Consider the following 24,012-nt stretch of genomic DNA (forward strand, 5'->3'; position numbering starts at 1 on the left):
GAAATTTTGTGAACCGTTTATTGTTTATTCTGAGTCAGTGTTTTGTTCTGTGGAAGCAGATTGTTCCTCCGGGCAATTTCAGGTTTTGACTGCTGGTCCTCCGTCTCCCTCCTCCCCTCCTCTCCCTGTCTGGGATGAAAGAGGAGAGGTTTGAATGCACATTGAACAGTGGTCCTAAATCTGGCTTCACCCCGAGCGCTGCTCAGAAATTTACATTTTCATGCTGCTGGAGGGATACATGTGAATCTCAATGATCTTTCAAAATTTTTCTTTAAATAAAGGCAAAGCTGTTGCTTGCCATTCATCCCATTGTGCAGGGGCAGAGGACAGCCAAAATGTGGTACTTGATAAAGGGAGAACCTTGTGCAGGGCTTCCATTTTCATATAAATAGTGTACATTTTACATCCTCTTCTTCCTTGATCTGCAGTTTGACAACACCATTTTCTCAAAGTATAAATGTAAGAAGTTTATACAGTAAAGTCTGTTGTATTTTTTTAGTATAGAAATATATATAATCATAGCACAGGAATTCATCTTAGTATTAAACTTAGTGTAGAAATTAATATAATTAAAAGGAGGTAGGGTTTAACAAATGAATATGAAGAAGATTAAAAGCACAAATATATCAGAGATGTTCTTGGTTTTATTTAACTCACAGGATGCTTTAAGTAAGTTTTGCATGTGCAACTTCTCCGCAGAAAAAGAGGGGAATCTTGACCGAGATTGTCTGGATCAGTCTTTGAACTGCTGTATTTGGAAGAATAAAAAATAAAGTAAATGTAAAAATAAGCAATCACAGCCCTTCCTTCAGGCAGAAGTCCACCTTCTGTGTGCGTATATACCCACCTTATAAAAAGCATGAAATGCTCTAATGTGGTACTGGCATGGCCTTGGAGGACATCAGGTGGCAGGTGTTTTGCAAGGCTTTGCGAGGAATAGAGCTCTGAGCAACTGCCGTGCGTCTGTCCGAAACTGCCCTCTGTGCCTCGGGTCGCGGTCTGTGGGACGGGAGAGCATCATCCTCGGGCACCCCGGGGGGTTGGTGAACCCACCTCTGCTCCCTGACCCAGTCTGTGTTGATTGTGGGTGCCAGCTGCCTGCCTGTCCCAGGGCAAAGCCACCACTGCATGCTTGGGGAGGCTCCTCTGCAGTGCAGCCCCAGACCTGCCGCCCGCCTGAAGCTGCTTGATGGAGGAGTAAAGCAAAGGTGACAGGGGCTACAGGCTAGACAGAGAGTGGCACAAGGGGGGCCCCAACATGCCAAGGTGCTGACGTTGGTGGGTGAGCCAAGGGAACAGCCAGGACAGTGGGGGTGGAGTGGCCAGGAACCACCCACAGGGCACCGGGATTGCCTGTGGGGCACATTAATTCATCCAAATAAGGGAACAAAATCAGAGGGAATGGGAAGTATCTGTCAATTTGATAAGAGTTTTGTGATTTATTTAGTGATCTAGAGCCAGACAAAACACTGTGGTTGATGAGAAATATTGTTGCAGATTTTTCTAGATGTCTCTACAGCAAGATTTCACCTTGGTTGCAGAATCAAAACTCTCCCTGGGTGTTTCAGTTTGAAGAATTTATTGTAGGTGAAAAAAAAGCCTTATGCAATATATTGTGAATGAGAATTAACTTTTAGATCACCAAACATTTAGTAACAGGAGATTTTGTTGCAATATTTCATTCAGCATTAAAGCTCTTGTATTTATTTTCTGAGTGGAGCAGTTTTAGCTTCTTGTATTAGGAGTATTTGAGTCATTGTATCATGGTTTTCCCCTGTGAAGCAGGGGATTTTGACAGTGAAGAAGAGAAACTTGGTTGGTTTGCCCTCAGGAAGAGCATGCCTAGTGATTAACAGGAGTTAACTCAGTGGTAATTTTGATCTGTGACCATTCTGCATGTGCATTTCTGTGCAACACCGCACTTGCAGTGCTGAGTGCCAAGGCAGAGCTTTGAATTACAGATACCTTTTTCTTTATGAATTAATTTCCTTAACAGGCATTTGAGCCATAAATAATGCGCTCAAATATGACAATGTGTCTTTGCTTTTAATGATCAGGCCTCAAAAGGCTTGATTTTCTCTCAAGTATATCCACAACTCACTCGTGCCAAAGGGCACTGATGCGTCACTGTCCCATCCATCCTCCCTGTGATCCCGAACGATGCTGGGGTGACAGTTCAGGTGGGTGCTGGAGTCCTGGCAGTGGCAGTCACTTTGTGTGCGGCAACTCAAGTTCATACCTCACACAAATCACTTTTTTAACAGGCCAGTTAGTGCTTTATCAGTGTCTCAGTGACAGTCACTGGCATGAGCAAGTGTTGAAAATAAAAATACTTCACGGTGTAGTTCAGGTGAGAACAGGTGGTGTGAGCCCTGACTTGAATGAAGAGCAGCAGTAAGCAGGTGTTGAGCTCTGAAGCACCTGAGTGACATATCTTGTATCCAGATACTACATCACATGCTTCAGGCAAAATTACTGACTTTTCCAGTAAATGAAGAGGAGGCATAAAATTATAGATGATGTAATTTTAATTTGCAGTCATCCACCTTCTAATGGAAATTAATAGTACAATCAAAACTGGAGACATTTTTGCTGTCTGTAAATCACAATAATGTTGTGATTTGTGTTACTAACGTGGATGCCTCAGAGTCAGACGCAGGATTGGGATGGGACAGTTTGCATTTAAAAGTTCACGAACATGCAGGACGACTCTGCACACAAGTTGTAGTGCTTGCTGTAAAAGCATGGGTGAGGTGAGCCCCTCCGCTGACATGAATCCTGTAGCGGTGAGAAGCTGCTGTGGGAGCACAGCTGTGTGTGCACAGCCGGAGCGCTCAGTGCTGTCGACATGCAGAATTTCCAAACAGCTGTAGCTGCATCCCTGTGCCTTTAGCTTACTGCCCTTCCATTTCCTTCTTGGTTTCTTTCTTTTCACTCCTGCCAGCCCAAAGGCTGCATGTGAGAGGGTTATGGCGTGACAGTCGATTATTCAGTGTGTCTTCCTGATTTATTGCACATTACCAAACCCTGTTTGGAAATAGATTTGCTCAGCTTACAGTCTGGGTGGCTGAGGTTATGCTCAGTCGTGTTGGCACGCAGCAGTCAGGATGCAGGGCTGGAGACACAGGCTTGGTGAATTCGCAAGGAGGAAAAGTGTATGCTCTGTATTAACTTCTTGTTCCATGTGCTCCCACGCTTGCAACCTCTGGGCTTGAGCTGGGCATCCCCACAAATGCAGGCAGGGATAGCTCCACTGGCTCGAGTTGGGACCTTTGGAGCCCATGCCTCTGAGGGAATTAAATCCCCACCTGAATTTAGATCCCAGGGGGGCAGGACAAGAGTGTGGTGTCCGGAAAACTCCTCCCAATAGTTGGACATGGGCTGATACTCAAGTGAGGCAGATTTAGTGCCCAGTGGGTCAACAGCTTTCTTTTACCAAAGAGGAAACTAGTTTCTCCCCTTTAGTATATCAAAATCTGTTACCAGTTTCAATAATTGCAGTCATCGTCATGTTGAATATATTATAGAAAAATATTCATATAAATTAAATATAATTAATTTTAATTTTGTTTTTCAGGAGAAATTGATGTGGACTGGTCCATCTCTCATAAAGACTTAGAGGTAACACAGACATCCAAATTTTTCTAGAATTCTTTATTTTGTTGCTTGTTAACAAGCAGAACAAAGTAAATGGGATTGAAAAACCCGTCTGTGGTGTTTGTGTGGGACAATTAGCAGTGTCCTCCCACAGGAGAAAGGAGTTCCTGAGCTGGGGCTGGCATAGAGGCAGGAAGGGACAGGGATGCAAGGAGCTGGACTGCCTCCACAGACTCTGCAAGGTGGACATCAGCTCTTCCTTCTGGGTGTGTTCAGAGCCCCAGAGCTGTTTCACAGCAGCCTGGTCCCCTTCCCAGGCAGTGCTGGGAGCCAGCAGAGTGTGGTGCCTTCCTGGGCTCAGCACAGGGGCGGGCGTGGAGAAACTGCAGCCCAGAGTTCCCAGGCGAGGTGCCGGAGCATCCAGGAGGACTGAGCTTCAGCTGCTGTGTCCAACTCCTTCCCTTTTTCTTTCCAATGTCCAGTAGAGCTGATACAATCAAGTGACATTAATAAATTCTTTCCCTGAAGAGAAATGGTGTTTTTATACCTCTCCTGTTCACTCATCCAAAATTTCTTTTTTTTTTTTTTTTTAATCTTGTGATGTTTACTAGGCAATGATAGTTGTAGATAGGATTTTCAATTCTGGCTGCCTACACAGAAAGTATGTGTGAGGTCATTGGGAGAGAGACAGTTGTTTCCAGCTTCTCTTTTTTTTTTCTTCCTTTTTCCTTTTTAAGTCTTTCTTTACAATTGCAAATTGCAGATTTCATCCAGACTTGTATAGCATTGTACTTTGTCCAAGCAGTTTCCCTTATGTGTGCAAGGGAACATGTAACTTGCATTTGCAATTGATGTTAGTTTTATTTGTGTTCTGGAGAAAATTCCAGTTTGTCGTGACATAGCACAGTGAGTAAAAGTATCTTGGCTAATTGAGGGAAAGCTTCACAAGTGCAGTATTAAATAGCAAAAAAAAAAATCTCCTGAAGTGGAAGTTTGGACGAGTGCTTTTCTTCCAGACAATGCAGGTTTCTCTGTAACAGAATTACCCATTCCAAACCTGCATGTGTAAATTGTACATGTGAAACATTAGATTTCTGCTGGATCACTGCCAGCAGTGACCTTTATAATTCCCAGTTCCCAAACCACAGAATCTCAAGTGGTAAATGCATTTCTCTCTCTGTTTCACCAGGCACGGATCTCCAACTACGCGGGTATGAGGCACAGCAGCATGCGGTACTACAAAAACGTTACTTGTAGGAACTGCGACAGGCCAGGACATTTGTCCAAGAACTGTCCCACTCCAAAGGTAAATGCAATGCTTAAATCACTTGTACTTTCAGCTGTTTTCCTGATACACCCTTGTGCTTGCCATTAGAAGCGTTGTTTCGGTGGTTTATCCTTTCTTTGAAGCATTGCTCTGAGTTGCAGGATAGCTTGCATGAGATCCGCTTACTGTATAAAATTATCCTCTGTTTGGCTATGTCATTGCTTTTATTGTTTTTAGAAGAGAGAAATATACAGAATTATATCATATAGAATTATATTGAATGGTTTATGTTGGAAGAGACCTTAAAGCTTAACTTGTTCCACCCCCCTGCCAGGGGCAGGAGCAACTTTCACTAAACCATGTGGCTGTAAACTGAGCAAGAAAAAGAGTCAAGTGTCATACAGAAACATCTTTTTTTTCATATGGTAAAACAATTTGAAAGTGTAAAATATTTTTCAATTGTATTTTCAATAAGGAGAATCCATGGAATCAAAAATACAGCCTTAGAAATTAAATGAAAGCAGAAAGTGTAATGAACTGTGATATGAATAGTGTTAAAAACCATGGACAGGACAAAACTGGAGCTAACTTTAAGCAGCTCAGATAGATGCCAAATATTCCGAAAGTTTGTCCTGTGGTTAGAGGTTTAAAAGGCAGTCACGACACTGTCAAGAAGTGGGAGCTGTTGTATGACAGCCTGAATTTACCAACCCCCACAACAGAATCTGTAGAACCCTCGGTCCTCGCGCTGTTACCCACAAGGACACTCAGAATGACCACATCCCACGCAACCCTTGGGGGAAATACACTCACTCACTGGGAAAACCTGCTTTACAGAGATAGGTTTGGCCTCAGAATAGTTTTCTGCATGTTGTATTTGTCACTCCAAGTGCTGAATTGTGTGTCATGAGGCTATGCCGGGTGAGTCTGGATGGCAGCTGAGTGCCCACCCAGCTACCCCTTACACACCCCCATGTGGGGGCAGGAGAACTGGAAGGATCTATTGAAACATTGTCACTTAATATGATTCTATTTCTGTTTCTCCATAGAAAGTTCCCCCTTGTTGCCTGTGTGCAGGAAGAGACCATCTACAGCACAGCTGCCCAGCACGTTTCTGTCTGAACTGCTGTTTGCCTGGGCACTATTTCAGGGAATGCCTAGAGAGAGCCTATTGGAACAAACACTGCAACCGCTGCGACATGAAGGGCCACTATGCTGATGTGAGTAGGGCCCTTTGCACAGAGATTGGGCATCGTTTGGTTAGTGTCTGTCAAAAACTGAATTTACAATGGCCACAATGTCTTCATATTTTTTCAATTTTACATAGTGTATAAGCATATGAAAAGTTTGTGTTTAGTCAGTACTTTACACTATCAGAGTTTTCATGGAGAATGGTTCAAAGAAAATGAACCAAAGCCTTGTCAAGACTTTGTCTTTAGTTTGGTTCAGTTCAGCTGTGGTGGACAAAAACGTCCTTTTTCTGTGGAATGAAAGGCGTAGTGAGGTTGAAATCAGGAGACACAGTACCTGCAAGTGTACCAGGAAGAAGTAAAGAGTAACTCTGATGCATCAAGAATCCAGATCTATGGTTTTTTCACTATGATCAGATATTAATCAGTGAAAATACTATTAGAGAGAAGTAGTTTGAAGGCTTTGGGTTTGACATAATCTACTAAAGTAAAACATAGAAGAAAATTAAAGGGAGAACAAATGTATTTGTCCCTGTAATCTTGTATTACCCAATGTAATCTTGTATTACATTACTATGGGTTTATATGTCCCCAAAATTCAGTCCTATATGTAGCAGCCAACCTATTATGGTATTTTTTTCTCTTTAATTAAACACAAAAAGGGATAAAAGGCAAGTTGCCATAATTTCGGCATACATTCACACTTTATTTTCTATCTATAGATATGGCCTGTATGTTTGTTTTTCAAATACACCTGTGGGATTCCCTAAATGCTGGATTTTTTGATATTCAGAAATATTTGAATCTCTTTCTAAATGTCTCCTTCCTGCCTTTATTTCTTCTGTTTGGTCGAAGAGCATGTCACAGTGGTACATGAGATGTGCAAAGGACAACCGGCCTAATTGGGGCTTGCTATTTCTTATGGTATTTGAATGTGTTCCAGATATGCTTCTGCTTATAGATAATGTGCCCACAATACCTTTAAAGAATGTGAATTGTACATTTCTGCACCCTCATTCTGGTAGGCAGTGAGACAAAATCGTAATCTATAATGAAGCATCTTTTCTTTGCCGTCTTTTCCCTTTTACACATTTTATGACCCCAGTTCTCATAAACTGATGTCCTTTTCTTTAAAGAATCATGAGTGCTCTATCATAGAAGCATTTAAATCCTACCTGAGTCATGCAGGTTATCAAGAACATCGCAGCATGTATTTTTTCTGCTCATTTAGGTCCACCTTAAATCAGAAAGGTTTTTCTTTGAAACTTTGGGCAGTTCTTGTGTGTTCCTGCATGGGAGGTGTAAGGCTGCCTGTGTCATTGACCTGTGTGGTCAATACTGGGGCATCAGAGCAGGAGCTCACTTGCCCAGTCCTCAGAGAGAGGGATGGCATGGCAGAGCAAAGGCAAAGGAATCAAAACCAACAGTAAATCTTTCCTGACATCAGAGCAGGAAACCTATGAAGCCAACAGGTGATCAAGACATGAAGGGAACACTTGGATAGGACAAGGTTGCTGCTGGTGGCCTGAAGATACATTTTTGCATCTGAGATGTTCATAGCAGAAGAAACCAGGGATGTTCCCATGCTGAAAACTTACTTTGTGGAGGGGAGCACCAGAGAAGTTGTCAAATTGAAGAGAATGTGAGGGTTACTACAAACCTTTGAGTACTAACCCAAAACTGGGTAACCATTGCCCAAAAGATGCAGAGGAGCATGAAGGTGAAATGGCCCAACCAGTGATGGCAACAGACACCTCGTGCTTGGCACATGACTGGTCACTGAGTTACTAATGCAAGGACAGTGTGTAGGGGCTGTCCCAGGGTGAGCTGGGGATCCCAGACTGCCAGCTGCACGCATGCACCAAGCCAGGGGGCAGGAACCACGGCGGTGGCATGTTGAGATGGGTATATAAATATAATATACATGAGGTGATTCAAGGCTGCTTTTGTAAAGGAAATCCCACTTCTCAGGGATCTCTGGAGTTCTTCAAAGGAGCAGGTTGACAAGCATGTGCGTAAACATGATCCAGTTGACATAGCCTACAAATTCCAAAAGGAGTTTTACAAAGTTCCTGACCAAAAGCTTTCAAGGAAACTAAACAGGCATGGAATAAGAGGATAAAGGTGGAATATGCTAGTGTGACATGGAAAAGGGTGAACAATGGGGTGACAAGATTTGCTGAGAAGACTGAATTACTTACAGAGTCAGTGCTGTGAGCCAGTTGTGCAGGACTACCCAAGAACTGTAAGAATCAGAGGGAGAACACAATAAAATGGCAATTGAAATTGAGTGGCAATAAACGTAAAGTAAAATAATCCCACCTTGTTTTATGGAATAACAGGTTCTGCATATTACTATTCAGGACTCAGATCCTAGTTATGAGATATGATTCCACAAAACATCAGTTTAGTCTTCACAAGGTGAAAAAAAAAATCTGGTGAAATGTTAGGAATCATCAGGAAAGCAGGAACACCTGGGCACAGCTTTGGTCCCTGTCTTCTGCGTCCCTCAGCATGGCCACAATTCCTCAGCCTGGAAGGGAAGTGAGAGAGGGAAGGGTCTGTAAAGAGCTTCAGAATCATCTGTGATGGGAGACAGTAGTCAGGGAGCAGTTGTTCAGCATTTGTTCCAGTACACCTGATGAAGGCAATAGAAGCCAGGTTAGGAAGAGACAGTACGAGGTGACTCTCTGTGCGGTCGGCAGCAGACCTGGAGGCTCCTCACTGAGGGATACAGATCTGCCCTGCTTCCAGGGGAAATGGGAGCAGTTCATAGAAGAGAAACCACAGAATCCTACACCAGGTTGGAAGGGACTTCACAGATCATCTAATCATCATCCCCAACTTTTCTTGGCAAAAGCAAGGTCTACACAAGATAGCCCAGCCAAATCCTGAGTGTCCAATGCTGGGGAATCCAGCATTTCCCTCAAGAGATGATTGTTCTCATTGTGAAAAGTTTTCTGCTGTGTCCAACTGAGCTCTCCCCAGGAGTAACTTGTAGCCATCACCCCTTGTCTTTCCCATATGACTCCTTGTGAAAAACAGAAATCCCCATACTCTTGTTATCAAACGTACATTATGAAATGCTTTGGATGCTCAAAGGAGGTAGTAAGTTGTCTTTCTCAGCAAGCACTCCCTTTTACTGTAACAAAGAGGGTGCAGAACAGGCTCTTGTGCATAGTGTGTCAGACTGACTTTTCACTTGTGTCCAGAAGTGCCTGTGAGGCAGTTCAAAGTGCTTCACCTAGTTTGGTTAGGAAACATTCAAAGTTACTTAAAACATTTTAGGGTCATACATTTTTGATCTGCTAGATCAGTCTCTTTTCCTGAGACATCGCTGAGAACACACAGAGTCCTCTTAGCTGGAGGTGTACCGGAGGCGGCCCAGTGTTGCATGGTTTCCATGGGAGGGTCATCAGAGGAGCCATTTTTGATTGATTCAGTGTCAGTTAAGTGGATGTCATGAGCCTTGTGGTCGGTTTACAGCCTTACCCGCCAGCAGCAGGGGTGGGAGAAGGACTCCACAAACAGGGGATGTAGCAGGGACCATGCAGAGGGGGCATGTCTCCCTGTATACCTGGAAAAACCAGCATACGGGTGCTCGGTGAGCTGGATGGGCTCTCCCAGGCACTGGCAGACAGCAGTGCCCAGGTGCTTGGTGCCCTGCAGCCACGCTGTGTCTGATGGTCCTATCCGAATGCCCAAATACCCTTGTTGTCAGCACTCGTTCCCAGGAACCAGCTGGGTGATCCGACTGGCATCTTCTCTGCCTGTTCTGACAACTTTTTGGACGTGCAAACCACCACTGGCCTCTTCTCTCCGAGGAGGTTCCTTCTGCCTTTGTTGTTTCTGGCATACTGCTGTGGGCTGGGATGGAGCTGGAGGTGCAGGAATCGTTCCACAGGGGTGGCTGGCATCCACGTGGCCCATTTCCCCTGGGTAGAGAGCACGACATTTGCTCTTTCTCCTTAGTTCCCCAGTGTCCTTCCCCACCCTTTGTGGGGCTGTGCACATCCACCCAAGGGTGAGCATAAGGCCGTGTTCCCAATGGACAGGGTGACACCGGCAGTTAACCAGCTTTGCCTGCCCAGCACCAGCGCCTGTCTGCACTGGCAGCGTGGGGAGAGGTCTCGACATCTGCTTGTGCAGGAGTGGTTTTGAAGGGAAGCATTGTGTATTTTCCGCGGCAGTTCCCATGCGGAGGTGATGAAAAGTGTGTGTTTTGGCAAATCTTTTGTTTTATTGTGGTGGCTTGCAGCGGGGCAGCTCCAAGCAGCCGCTGCTTCTTTGACAAAGCACCAGAGGATTCTGTTAAAAAGTTGTGTTTAGTAATTGTAGTCGTCGTGTCAGACCATAACTGACTCGGAGCTGAAGGATTTTTGCGAGATGAGTAGCTATGCCAGCAGGGACCCAAGTCTCCTGGGCCAGCCGCGCTCTCATTAAGATTTGCCGCTAGCCGTGGCGGTGTTCGGCAAGTATGTGACGTGCATGCTGTTATTGTATGCTTGGCTTGTCAGCCTGCAGCTTTCTGACACTCACTTATGTCACTCTTTATTCAGAGACGAAGAAGCTTTTGATAATTTGACAAGACAAGCTCTTAAACGATCTAGGTCATGGCCTTCACTGTCTGTGATTGTGAACATATTTCCTGAAAGCCCTGTCACTCATCACAGCTACATTTTCTCCCGGGGAGCCGCGGGCCCGTCCCGGTCTCCTGTCAGCGCGTGCATTTTGGTTATTCATACGCCAAATACAGTAGTGGGGTTTTTCCTTCCCTTTCGCTGGCACTCGCATGTTAGCGGGGCTAATCCGCTCCCCCGCGCCGCGCGCCCCGCAGGGCCGCCGTCGAGGGCCCTCTCGGCAGACGACCGGCCGAGGGGAGCGGAAAGGAGGAAAGGCCGCTTAGTGCCGGTTTTGTGTTTGCTCATTGTTGTGGAAATATGAGAACTGGTGGCAAGGGCCTCGTCTATTGAGCTCTCGAGTCCCGGTCTGCTGTCAGGGGCTGTTTGAGATTGAGTGTTTTATTTTCTTTGATGTTCACATTGGAGAATAGGGAAGTGGGAATTAAACAACAGATGCATTAAGCCGTTGTTCTGGTAAAACAATAATTAGCACCTGATAAAATTCAATGTGGGTCAAAATGTGCAGCACCCAGTTTCAATTCTCCCGGTATGGCACCCTGCACTGGGTCAGCCTCAGGCATGAGTGATCGCTCTTCCGCACTGACTGGACGTGGTCCGTGGCAACAGGGACACGGATTTGGGGGAATAATGGCGCGGCGCTCGCACGGCCAAAGGTGTGGGCAGGTGCGGGGACGCGCCCCTCACCCATGCGCTCCGTGGCCGCGCGGCGGCACTGGCACTACCCTCTAGAGTAGGCACCTTTTGTGCTGGTACATCTAAATGCAAGTAAGGTCAGACCACTGGGGCAGGAAATAAATGCAATTTTATTTTAATGTAGTTCATCACGCTGCCACAGTAGCTGGGTACCACGAGGGCTTTTCTTTAAACGAGGGCCGTTCATGGTTAAGTTCTTTTAAATAAATAAGGAAAATCACGGGTTTGGCAGCGGTTGTGTCTGGCTATGCTGTCTTCCATAGCAAACCTCTCTGCTTCATTTGAGGAGCCAGTATTTGGTAGTAATTGTTAATCATACTTTTTGTCATTCCATGATATAAAATGCAGACAGTAATCCTGAGCTGATGCAAAGTAATGAGGTTCCTGGTTAAAAGCACCATCTCCAAAAAGCTGTTGTTTAACAGTCACCCCTCCTCAGCTATTGTACCCCACTTCATAATGGGGAGCAGTATTACCCTAAGTCACCATCTGAATGAAGGAATATGCTTTGCCTTTCCTCACCATCTTCATCCTTACCTTCTTGTTGTTTTCCCTTACCCTTAAAATGTCCTTGAGGATAAAACCCACCTCTGGACAGCACCATGAAGGGGCTGGGGCTGTGCCTCTCCCACAGTTTTGACAAGAGCTCTGCCAGCTGTGGTTCGCAGTCTGAGCTATAGATTTTTGCTCAAAGTGATGTCTTTGTGTCCAGAGCAGAAAAAATACCCAACCAAACAATTATTCAAAAATAAAGTAATTTTGATGATGATGAGGATGATGATTATTAAATAGCAGACATGTGAGTAAAGGTCATACCACAGAGTGGCATTTTGCCAGTATAGGAAAACTCATTGATTGCAATTGTTCAACCATATTAGTCCGGGCACACTGTGGTAATCGAAAACTATCCAGAACTAATGTATAAATAACTGCCTGCTACCCCTGAGCTGGACCAGCACAGCTGTCCTGCACAGCTGAAACCTCTTCAGGTCTGAGGGAGATGCTGAGAGCTCTGGTACATCATTTTTACAGGCTACAGAGTGTTTATGTGTTGCCTCTCTGAACCCTGGCTAAATTAGGGAAGGAGGAAAATCCTTTTGTTTGTGCTCAAAGACAGCTTGAGTGTGTTCAAACTGTCAGATCCTCGGTGAGAAATGTGATGTCCTTCACACATTTCCTTTATAGAAATATTAATATAAAACTCAAATATTTACACACAGTATTTGAGTAAGAGGAGGAATGTTGAACCATTACACAGAACAGATTGTAGATTTTTCTGCAGAAAATTATGTTACTGGTAGAATGAATAATAAATAATATACTTTCCATCACATCTGGGAAAAACATACTGTATGTGCCATAGGGTGACTGGCAAAAACTTGGCTTTTATTTTGAGAGATGCTAGTTGTGGTGTGGGTTTTTTTAATTAACATGCTCCATCAAAATAAAAGAAGGCAAGAATTTAGGCATGAGTGAAAAATTTATTCGAAATCTAAAGAAATGTTAATAGTACTCATTTGCAAGTAGTCATGAGACTTCAATGTTTGAAATTGCAGCTGCAGCATATTATAGAGAAGCCGTGGAATACAATATTTCTTTTTAAAGTACTTAAAATGAAGATTGGCAAGCCAAGGTGCTAATTGTTCAAATGAGTACGGAGCTGTTCTAATAAGAGGGTAAATGTTCTAAAGAGAAGTGAAAGCCCTCTGCTGCAGTAGCTGTGTACCAAAATGACAAAAAGTGCCACAATTTCCGTGTCTGTCTGTGGCTCAGGGGCCGTCAGAAATACTGTACATTTTGTAAAAGCATTAAGAACCCCTAAGAGAGTGATCTGAGCCTCAGTGACCACCAACATGTTCTGATTTTGTTTAAAAGATCCACGTTTTCCTCTTTACTGTCTCTCATATGTCCCTCAGGTCAGTTGTGTCGCTGCTGGGACTCAAAAACCTGCTCTACATTTTTTTTTTCAAAGGGTTGCACTTAGGAGTTCGTGTGAGAGTCTGGCAATTAAAAAAAAATTTAAAGTAAAAAAAAAGTAAGCAAGTCATTGTAAAAATAGCAACATTAGAGCAATCTGTTATGGTTCTTGTTTACAACTCATCTGACACGAGGCTGCTGAGGATTATTATATGTAACAATTATATTTTGATTAGGAAAGAGATACGTACAAAAAAGGTAAAATATTTCTGTTCCTACGTGAAAGGAAGGCACCTTGTGATTTAATTTCTAGAGTGTTATGTAAATTTAAAATGTCAAAAAATGTAGAATTTAAATCTGCCCCTGTTTGTTTTGCAGCATTAATGCTTCCTACAGTCACGAGCACGCTGCTCTCCCAAACTTCTGCCCCTCGGAGAAAAAGGGCAGAGAGAAAACTGTTACTGGCTTTCTGACAATGGCAGGGAGTGTGTTAAACCAGTGTAAAATTCAATTAAACTGTCTAGCCGGGTTTTTGAAGCTGAAATGCAGACCCTTTCAGTTAAGCTTCTTATTTTCCTGTGACCGACACCAGTGGATACTGTGTTATGCCAAAACCAACAGGCTGTAAAGCACCTTGTTTCATGCTCCTAGCTGATCAATATTTTTATTTTCCAGGCTTGCCCAGAAATATGGAGGCAGTATCACCTAACAGTAAGTAGAAACACCTTTTTTATTTTCTTCTACACCCAACCTATTTACTCCTCTGTGAACTGCTGACCATAAAATATAGACAAGCATCTTCTCTGAGAAGATAATAAACATCTGAAGAGTTTTTGAACTGAAGAAGGCGATGAAACACTGTCGCTATTTTTTAAGCATCTTTAAAACTTCTGAATTCATTTTAATAGTGTAATAACTAAATTAGTGCCTTGCCTCTCTTCTCTCAGTGACCACATTTATACATAGAAAGAGCGTTAAGTCTTAAATTGGGATGCATAGCAGAAGCAGTAATCTCATCTCAGATATCCCAGATGCTGGTAATTAGGCACTCTGTGTGACAAAGCTTTCTTCTTAGATGAGTGAAATAAATCTCTGTTAGACTGGAGACATGAATTTGAGGAAAAACACCTCATAAACTTTTGCAGATAATTTATAATTAGTCAGGATATAGCTGTGACTGCTTCTTTGGCCTGCCTTAGTTGATCTTTAATCCCTGAAACAAGAAAATAAAACTTTGTGAAACTGTACCAGTTTATTACCCAAGATTTTTCCTCATATGTAAAGTAGATATAAAAATAAAACAAAATGCATATAAATTTGGTTAATGTTGAAACCTGGTACAGTATTTAACCAGTAAAAACAAATTCTTGGATTGGTGTCACAGTTTTTGAATATATTAATTTCTAAAATTGCCAAACATAAAAACACCTTTAAAAATCAGGGGTTTGTTGTTCCTCTGAACTTTTGCTGTCGTTCCTTCCCAGATCGGCCTCACATGTATTTTGCTGTTACAGATAATTAACCCCTGTTCTCTGCTCTAAACAAAGTAGAAAAGTTTCTCCACTTTTTTTCTTTTTGTATCTTCGGCTTTTTCTCTGAAGCAGTAGATGGGATGTGCTTTATAATTTGTGCCTCCACCTCTTAATGGTAGTGGAATGCTCTTTTTTCTGCTTTCTTCTTCAAAATTCAATGAATAGAAGAAATCTGCACTTAAAACCTCTCATTTGTGTTTTGTGCATAATGATTCTAATACAAAGATCTGCCCTGGAAATCTTCCACCCTTCCTGAGAACTTACTTTTAAATAGATTTGGTAAAGAGTTTTTGTTGGTTTGGTTGTTTTTGGTATTTTTTAAAGAAAAACATTATGAGCAAAAGGTGCATTCACTGAGTATTTTTGTTTGCTTGTTTCTTTTAAATTGGATGAAGGAAAAAGGTAAATGCTGGTTTTCATTATAATCCCTAAAGGTGCATGTAAAAACAATTTCTGAAATGTTTATGATACTAGGAACTTAATAATCAGATAGAAATATTTGGTGCAGTAACATCTTGGGTTCTGTTTTTTCCAGAAATAGAACATTTAATTTAATTTTAGTCTTACCTGCCGTTGAAAATTCCTCAAAAAGTGAGTTGCCATCAACAAATATAAAATATTTATGTCTGTAAAAAAAAAGCGGGAGGTAGCTTAAACCTGATCAAGTGCTGTACTGGGGCAAAATTTGAGGTATCTTGAGGCAGAAAATTATTTCTGTGGATTTTGTAGAAAGCATTCAAGGTTTACGCTTAATGTAATGTAAAGCTAGAAAAACGTGTCAAAACAAGTTCTTGTTAGAAAATGTAGTGGTTACAAATATAGGCGTCTTATTAGGAGTACCCATTTGGAAATTTTTGGTGCATTTTGGGGACATTTTGAAATGTGGTCAAATATGGACACTCACAGATTAAATGGTATCGCATCAGGCCCTACCTTCTGATAAATAGCTTCTTACTTTGCAGTGAATTGCAGATTATCTGCAAATAATCCGCATTTCTGACATGTGGGAAATGTTTTGCATGCCTTCATTTTTTGCATGGGAAGAGTACCTTTGGCTCAAAGTTACATTAGCAGTTGGGTTAAGCCTGGAATCAAAAAACTTTCATGGTAAAAGACATGCTTGATATTTGCAATAAGTAAACTAAAAGAAACTGCATTATCTGAATTGTTTAAAAGTATGAGTCCCATCTTCTATTGTTCCCTTTAAAATATTCTCTTTTGCACCCAAAGAAGAGCAGAAATAAATAATATTCTGGCAAGAAACAAAACTTCTACATTAGAATAATGTATAATGTTTAAATATATAATATATATATATCTGTAGGATTGTAACAAAAAGCCAAGATTTTTTACTCTCATAGCAGCACAGTAGTATTTCACCATAGAAATTATCTTAAAATTTTTGTATTGTAGAATAAATATTTTGGTACAAACAGGATAGCAGTTTTAAGAAAAATACAACATGCTTAAAACAAAAGTGCTGCTGTGGCTGTCACGGCCCACAGAGGCTGCCCAGTTGTTGAAGGCCACAGAAAAGCTTTTCCTGCACTTCAGTCATGGATGCAACCACTAGATTTAAACTGGTTTTGGTGAACTGATGGTGAGCATCCCACATGCAGGTACATGTACGTGCACAGAAACTCAGGCGTTCCATTTTGTGATCATGCACTGTTTTTCGGCGCCGTTCACAGAGGGCTGTCGCAAAGTTTGTCCCAATGCTTTGCGTTCTATAAAGTATTTGTAGTTAATTTCTTTGAATGTGAAGAATCACACGGCCTTCCACCTCTCTCCTTTATGAGGCTTTTGGTTATTTTACTCATTTTCTGGCACTTTCCTAGGAGATGGACTGCCATCTATTGACTCCTCAGAGCCCCTGCACGGCATGCGGGGTGACTCGAACAATGACTCAATAACAAACCCATTCTGCTCTTGGGGATGGTGGTGGGGTTTGTTGACGTTGGCCATGGTGACAAATTTGAGCACGTTGCAAATAACTTGTTATATGGGCAGAAATGTCTTATTCCAACCAAAACAGACTGCCAGTGCAAGGAATCTTATGAAGAAATGGCAAAAAGGTTTGTAAGTGGAATATTTAAATTTGCTTTTTGATGGAAAAAAAGATTATCATAAGGCATTCAATGAAGCTTAAATCTAAGGGCTGTGTGATAATCAAACCTTTATAAGTGGCTGAAAGTAGTTTCTTTAAAGTTGTTCTTTCAACTCTTTTAACTACAATTATTCTGAAAGAAAAACCCAATCAAAATCAGCAGAAAAATCCAACTCCCACTGTGGTTTAAAATAATATTTAATAACCTCTTAAAGACAGTGATTTAAAACTTTTACACATCATTTTCATCATGACTGCTCTCTGTATTTCTCCTGTATCAGAGAAGGGCAATTATATTTGTCAAAATATATTTCAAGTTTTTATTCGTGTAGCGAATTTAATACGATCTATTTCGTATCTATTTGCAGTAAACTGGTTCATACCCACTAATGTTTATCAAAGGCATTATTGTCAATCAAATAATAGGACAAGGACTTCTTTCACAGATTCAGGATAAACAGTTTTGATCATAGCTTGCTGGAGTGTCAGTGATAATATGTGTGATTTTTTTGGACGCAAGGCATTTGGAGGCCTTGTTGAGCTCTTTGTTCTGGGTTATGAGGAAGTTTAGCTTACAACTCCGACTTCATAAATGCCAGGTGCTCTGCAACCCAGAGAAACACAGCCTGTGCTCCACAAGACATGCCATCGCATCCCCTCTGCCACCCTAAGGATAACAGGTACACACAGCATCATTTTTTCACCCTCAGAGCACTTGGCTCTTTCTCACTCCCTCTCACTTGACACTTCAGATTTGAGCTATAAATGTAGTGATATTTATTACGTATTTTGAGTGGAAGCCAGGTTATAGCCCTCTAACAAAGCAAAAAATATAAACTTTAAATAATGCTGAAGAATCAGTGGAGAAACTTGTGAGAAGGCACCCAATGATTTTGTTTGTTTCAGTTTTGCAGTTTATTCTTTAGGAAATACAGTATTTTCCTTCCAGTTTGACCTGCTGCCCGTCTACCTCGCTGTGTCCCCAGCAGCAGCTCCTGTCCTCAGTGGGTCCAGGCTCTGGAGGGGCAGAGCTGGGGGTCCACTGCAGTCCCATAGTGACACATTCCACAGTGGACAGCCCTTCTCCCCTCTGCTGCTGGTGTAAGCAGCCCGGGGCTCTAATCTGGCCTTCAGGGGAGCACCGTGGGCTGGGGTGCCTGTACCTGATCAGCGGCTGGGCCCTCACTCCAGTCCTGTGGATTGCAGTGGCTTCATGGCCTGAGCAACCTGCTGTAGCTGCTGCTAGTGGTAGCGTTTCCACCCAGCAGATGACATCACTGGAGAAAAAAGAGGAAATTTATTTATTTTCGGTGCATAGAGACCCTGTTTTGCTCTGGGTGTGAAGTTGCACTTCTGCCGTGAGTCCCCAAAGTGTAGGCTGGACTCCCCCAGTGCGTGGCAGTGCTGGTGGGGCAGCCAGAGGTGCACAGGGCCTCTGTGTGTTTTGGTGTCAGATTGAGAACATGCTGGCTGCAGATCTCACCACATCTGCGTTGTCAGAGTGGCTTGTGCCATAGACGAATGGATGTGGCCGGTTCAGCCCAGGCTCAGGATGAGGATACCGCAGTCAAACAGGAATGAACTTTGCAAGTGTTAGCATCTTCTTCACTAAATATCAACTGAGTAAAGAAATCCTGTCCCTGAAATGGGCAGAGCAAGTTTTTTATTTTCCTGAAGTGTTTCTCGGTGTTCATGTGTGTGTTAAAACATAAATCTCACTGGGACCAGGGTTTTTTTTCTGTAGGGATTGCTCGTTTTTATAACCCCTTCCTGCTGCGGTGCTGCTCCAGCCAGCCACACTGACGCTGCCCCCTGTGCCCTGCCCTCGCCAGCCTCATCTGTGTGAAATCTCCGAGGTCAAGATGGCCACTAACAGAGTTTTAGAACCGTCAGAATTTTTAAATAGCAGAAGCTATCATTGGACACACCTTTTGACAGTTTGTTAATCCTACTTTTAATCCGCCTACATGAAGGAAGGTGAATCAGGAACTGGCTGATTTGGCCCTGTGTGTGAAGGACATGAAGGGGCGATGCGTCTTTTGTGTTTAAATTTTGCGCCCAGGTTTCTTTGTGTGCATTATTAAAATTCTTTGTGGCCTGCTACTTTTTTTGTGAAGTGAAAATGTAAGCCATATCCCTCAAAGTCAATTTCTATCTGTTACAGCGTGACTTCCAGAAAGGGAAAATTAAAAATAATATAACCCTGGCAAAAAATACTTAAGCTTGAGAGACAGACAGGGCGTTTGGTTTCCAGATATTTTTTTAGGTGCTGAGCGGTAAGGGAAGGGGTTGGTTTTGGAGTATTTCTGGGAGGAGGTTAACCCCCAGTTTCCTCGGAGCTGTGGCTCTGACATGGCCGCAGGGCTGGCTGTGCTGGCCATGACACAGAGCCATAGACATGGGATCAGCATGCTCTTCTGGAATGCTTCCACACCTGGCCAGTTCCTCTCCAGGTGTTTCAAGGCTATTTCTAGTACCTGTAGTAAAAACACCAGTCTGTTAATGAAATAGGCCATGTATTTCTCATATTTTGGAATCCCAGAGTGGGCCCACATGTACCATTGCTTCAGCATCCATTCAGCAGGATATTTTACAGGGACAGCAACTTGGAATTACCAGGGATATGGATTTAGGGTAAAGATGACTCTGGCTCTTGTGAGTTTTGGGGCAACATGAACACCAGGAGCATGACAGTGTCCACACACCTGCTTGGGAGGTGCTTGGGTTTGTGAAGATTTTCTGCCCTTCGAGAGAGTGCTCGCCTCGTTAGTCAGGGGAGGAGCTGGAGCAGAGCTTGGCCAGCAACAGGCAGATGTTTTGGTTTTAAACTCTGTGTTGTCCAAACCTGGGCCCTCTTGCAAGTGGTTTGCAGTGTCAGAGATGCTCCTGACATGCTGCCAACCTTGCACAGCTGTCGTGGAGAAAGCCAGTAGGTTAGAGGGGATCAGTGTGCTGGGCAGAGTGATTTTACTGTTTGTTTTCCCCTACTAATTGTAATTTGCTGTGTTGCCATTCTCTTTCAAGTTTCAGATACTTTTTGAGGCTATCAGAAACCTAAACCCCGAATCTTTTTCTATTGCAAAGGAATCATATTTCACAAAAGATATTCTTTCTGATAGCTTTTTTTTTTTTCAGAAAACAAAGAGACTTTCAGGTCCTGACATAACGGTTAGGTTTATGCATTCAAAGCTTATTCTGTAGCTTTCAGTACAATAGCATGCTACCTAAAAGTTCTTTCCCAATTTTTATTTTAAAGGTGTATTTAAATTACGATGGGGAAAAGAAGTAGCTTTAATAACCCTGTATAAATTTTCTGCAAGGACCTGAGTGCACGTTTCAGGTGGGATGCAGAACCTTCCAGCAGCATGGACATCACCTGCCACTTGCCTTCATCATATAATAACCATGGTAGGAAGTGTCGTGCTTTCTCTAACCTTCATCTGTCCTGTGCTCTTCTGCACTTGCTCCCAAGAAAACAAAATAAAAGGTGCTTTTAAATTGAGGGTTAAAGACAGATTACATTGTGACCAAAAATTGTGGTTTTGTATATTTCTGGAAGCAGTCTGGGAGTGGGGAGAGAGTAGAATAGAAAGCTCGGGTGACTGAACGTTTCTCTGATTTTGGGGTTCCAAATTACGTTGTTGTGTTTGTGTTGGAGCGCGGCATCCCTCAGAGAGCCCCGACTTCAGCACGCGTGTTGAAGTGGTGTAAAGAACCATGTTTGCTGCAAAAGCAATGTCTTTCACATCGGACTGTGAAAGGGAAAGGGAGAAGAGCAGGGGATGGAAATAAATGTATTTTACTATTTTAAATCTTTGTGCGGTACATGACATTTGGTGACAGGTATCCCTCCAGCCCAGCACACCCCAAAACCAGAGAGGTTTGGATTATTTTTGTGACAGGTCAAAGCTGTTGGGTGAGTGGTTAATTAATCAAACAGAATAATCAAGGAAGGTTTGCTGCGGAAATATTTCCTCTTCATATATTCAAATGCAGTTCTCTTAAGAGAAAGGATTAAGGTGATTTTTTTCTTTAATGCTTACAAATTCAGTTAAAAATTTTCACCTCTCTTTCCTTTAGTTTGAAAAGGCGAACTTACACAAGCATTTCTACTACTACTATTATTATTATTATTATTTCAAGTATTAACAATCTAAATATGGAAGATAGAATTTTCAAGCTAGAATGAGGTTTCCAATGCATTTTTAAAACATTTGAGAAAAAAAAATTCTGTGTCCTCTTTCTGCAGTCAGTGCTATGTATTAATATTCATATTAAAGTTCCTACATTCTGAGAATTTCTCCAAACTTGATATGAAGGTGTCTTTTTTAAGTTTTGTTAGAACTGTGAACCAGTTTCAAAATTCTGTAGGAAACCAAAAATCATCTGCATATTTAACTGACCTTTTAAAATGTGAAAAAAATCACAGTTGCATAAAATATGCATAAATGCCATAAAATGGATTTTGGTGCATTTTCGTATTGCAAAGTGGAAAAGGCATAAAAAGTCGGTGCATCTGTTTTCACTGCGTGGTTCATCTTGCTGGTGATTCATGTGTCGGAGCAGCCCAGAGCTCATGCCGGTAAGACAGTAACTTCCTCAAGTTATGCTTGATCATGTTAATAATCTACGGATTAGGATTCCCTAAAAATATTCACTGATTTAATTCCAAGAGGGTCTATCATGTCAATGATATTAATACATCTTGTTAGGTCCTGTCATGTGTATAGAAAAGTTTCTATCCCCGTGACAGAATTATCCTGATTTTGATTTCAAGTGTTGAAGAATCAAGTATAAAGGGAATTAAAGGAGCCGAGGGCCCGCACAAAGTGGTGAGGAACACGGAGCTGTGAGCAGGTGCTCACAAAGAAGTCTCAGAAGTGTGTATGAGGTGCACTGTGTGTGCACACGTGCTGTGCCACCCACCGAGGGCCACAGAAGGAGGCGTCCCACGGCATTTTTGGCTACAGAGGAGTGAAGTTGGGCCTTTGGTTTTGACTCATTTTTGATTGTTGAACTTGGGTTAAATTAACATTTGACAAGCATATTCCAACAGCCATGAGAGTGGCTCTGAAATGGGCAGAAGTAGCCCCCCCATGAAGGAATGGCCACTCCAAACTGTGTCTGGCCTGACACGGCCCCTTTCCCCGGTGCAGTGCTGCCCAGCGTGGGGTGGTCAGGTGAGGAAGAGGCATTATTTTTACATCAGAGCAGGTGAGGAATTTGCAAGGAAAGGACATTCACTGCCTGGTTCAGACTTTCTCACAGTTGTGTCCAGAAGTGGCTTGTCTTTTTTTTTTCCCCCTTTTTTTCATTTCCCTCCCCTCAAACATGCAGTTTCTCTGCTTGTAGTCTCTGCTCACCTTGTAGCCAACAGAAGGTATTTCTGTGTTGTTTCTTGACTATGCAGTTAATTCTGTTTCTAAAGATTTTTTATAACTTCTTTTGGCACTTAAAAAATGGGCTGGTGAAGACCTGTGCAGGAGTACAGCCACTGGAGGGTTTCTGTGGACTAAGTGATAACCCTGAAATATCTTCTCCTTTAAAATTAATTGTGCTGGATTTGTATGGGATAATCAATTTCTGTCTGAGTTGTTTTGGTGCCAGGTGAGAGCTGGTGAAATTAATTCTGATTTTCTGATGGTGGCATCAGGAGGGAAAGAGAGGAAAAATGATAGCACTGAGATACTCAGAAGTTGGTCTGGGGGAAACTGTTTTGGTCAGCAGCATATTTACATGGTGTGAGAGAGCAGAAATCTAAAATGCTCTCATCCATTTTTAGACACTGTATACTATTCAGGATGTTACAAGTCATATTAAAGTAAAAACTTTAAGGAATTGAAAACAGTTTTAAAAAACAGATGTGCAAAAAGGACATGGAAAAGCTTTTGTTCGTCAGTGGTTGTATACGAGCTGTCACACGTTTCTGCAAGGACATATTCGGGATGAATGTCACTCGTCATGAATCTAGGTGCAAATAACTACTATTGCTGAATATATATGATGCTTTTTAATGGAGAACACATGAAAAAATTATGAGGAAATGGATAAATATTAACACGTGCAGTTGGCATGTTGGTAATGTAAGGAAAGTGCTTCTGTGAAATTGTCTGTTAGTGAAGGATGCTGCAGGCTGAAGCTCAGCTGCTGGGGAGTTTAAAGGGAAAAGATTCAATTATTATCTATTTAAAATGTACCCCAAAACTCACTTCTAGCAAACTGATGCACTGCTCACTTGGCATCTCATATTCTTTAGCAGCACTAAAATTTTTTCCCATGTTTACTTCCATTGTAGCTGAGATTAGAAATCACCTCCAACAAAATATTTATTAAGAATCTATTTATCAAGAAATGCCTATTAAGAATGCTCTCCTAAGAAAGTTATTCAGATGTGGCACTTCCTCCTTTTGGGTCCAGTGGTGAGGGATGATCAGCAGACGACATAAAGGTTAAAGAGAGAGAAAGGAAGCTGTAAATCATTCAGAATGACAGTAAAAATTAAAACCTTGGGGTTTGTCAGGCTCCCCCGTGTATTAGCTAATAAATATAACTGTGCTTTAGTTCTGTTCATCTTCTGATTTTACAGGCTTTGCAAATGTTTGTTTTCAGATTAATGTATAAATGTATGTGTAACTATGCATATGCTTAGCACAGGGGCACCCGGTGCCGTGCCCGGGCAGATATATAGATATATAGAGATATATATAAACATTTGGCCAATCCCCTAATAAACATTCAAATAAAATATATGTGTCCCAGTGCGTGAGTCTCCTCCTCCTCCTCCTCCTTCTCCTCCTCTTCCTCCTCCACCTCCTTCTTCTTCTTCTCCTCCTCCTCCTCCTCCTTCTCTGCACAGTCTCTTCCCACCTCCCCCACCCCACTTCAAAGCTTGTGGTCCTTTCTCCATCCGTGTACTAAAAGGTTTCTTTGTGAGCCAGGCCATTTGTCCGTCATTGTTTGGGGCCCAAACGGTGGTGAAATACCCTGTCACCGATCTGGAGCACGGTGAATGGCAGCTTCTCTCCGGACAATTGGCGGCGGTGCCGAGAAATATTCCTGAGAGGAT

At 42.4% G+C, this 24,012-nt stretch overlaps 1 protein-coding gene across 1 annotated transcript in view; it reads left to right on the forward strand.

Moving 5' to 3' along the window:
* The window catches only part of ZCCHC7 (zinc finger CCHC-type containing 7), a gene marked incomplete at its 5' end in the record, with an annotated part of 84,015 nt that overhangs the window by 50,330 nt on the left and 9,673 nt on the right, over positions 1–24,012 (forward strand). Inside the window, 4 exons of the mRNA XM_082301126.1 lie at positions 3,578–3,621; positions 4,787–4,903; positions 5,914–6,084; positions 13,983–14,018. Coding sequence (XP_082157252.1) covers positions 3,578–3,621; positions 4,787–4,903; positions 5,914–6,084; positions 13,983–14,018 — 368 coding nt within the window. The remainder of the gene's footprint in view (positions 1–3,577; positions 3,622–4,786; positions 4,904–5,913; positions 6,085–13,982; positions 14,019–24,012) is intronic.

The sequence above is a fragment of the Coloeus monedula genome, assembly GCF_965178545.1.
Source record: "Coloeus monedula genome assembly, chromosome: Z".
In the NCBI taxonomy this organism is placed as follows: Eukaryota; Metazoa; Chordata; class Aves; order Passeriformes; family Corvidae; genus Coloeus; species Coloeus monedula.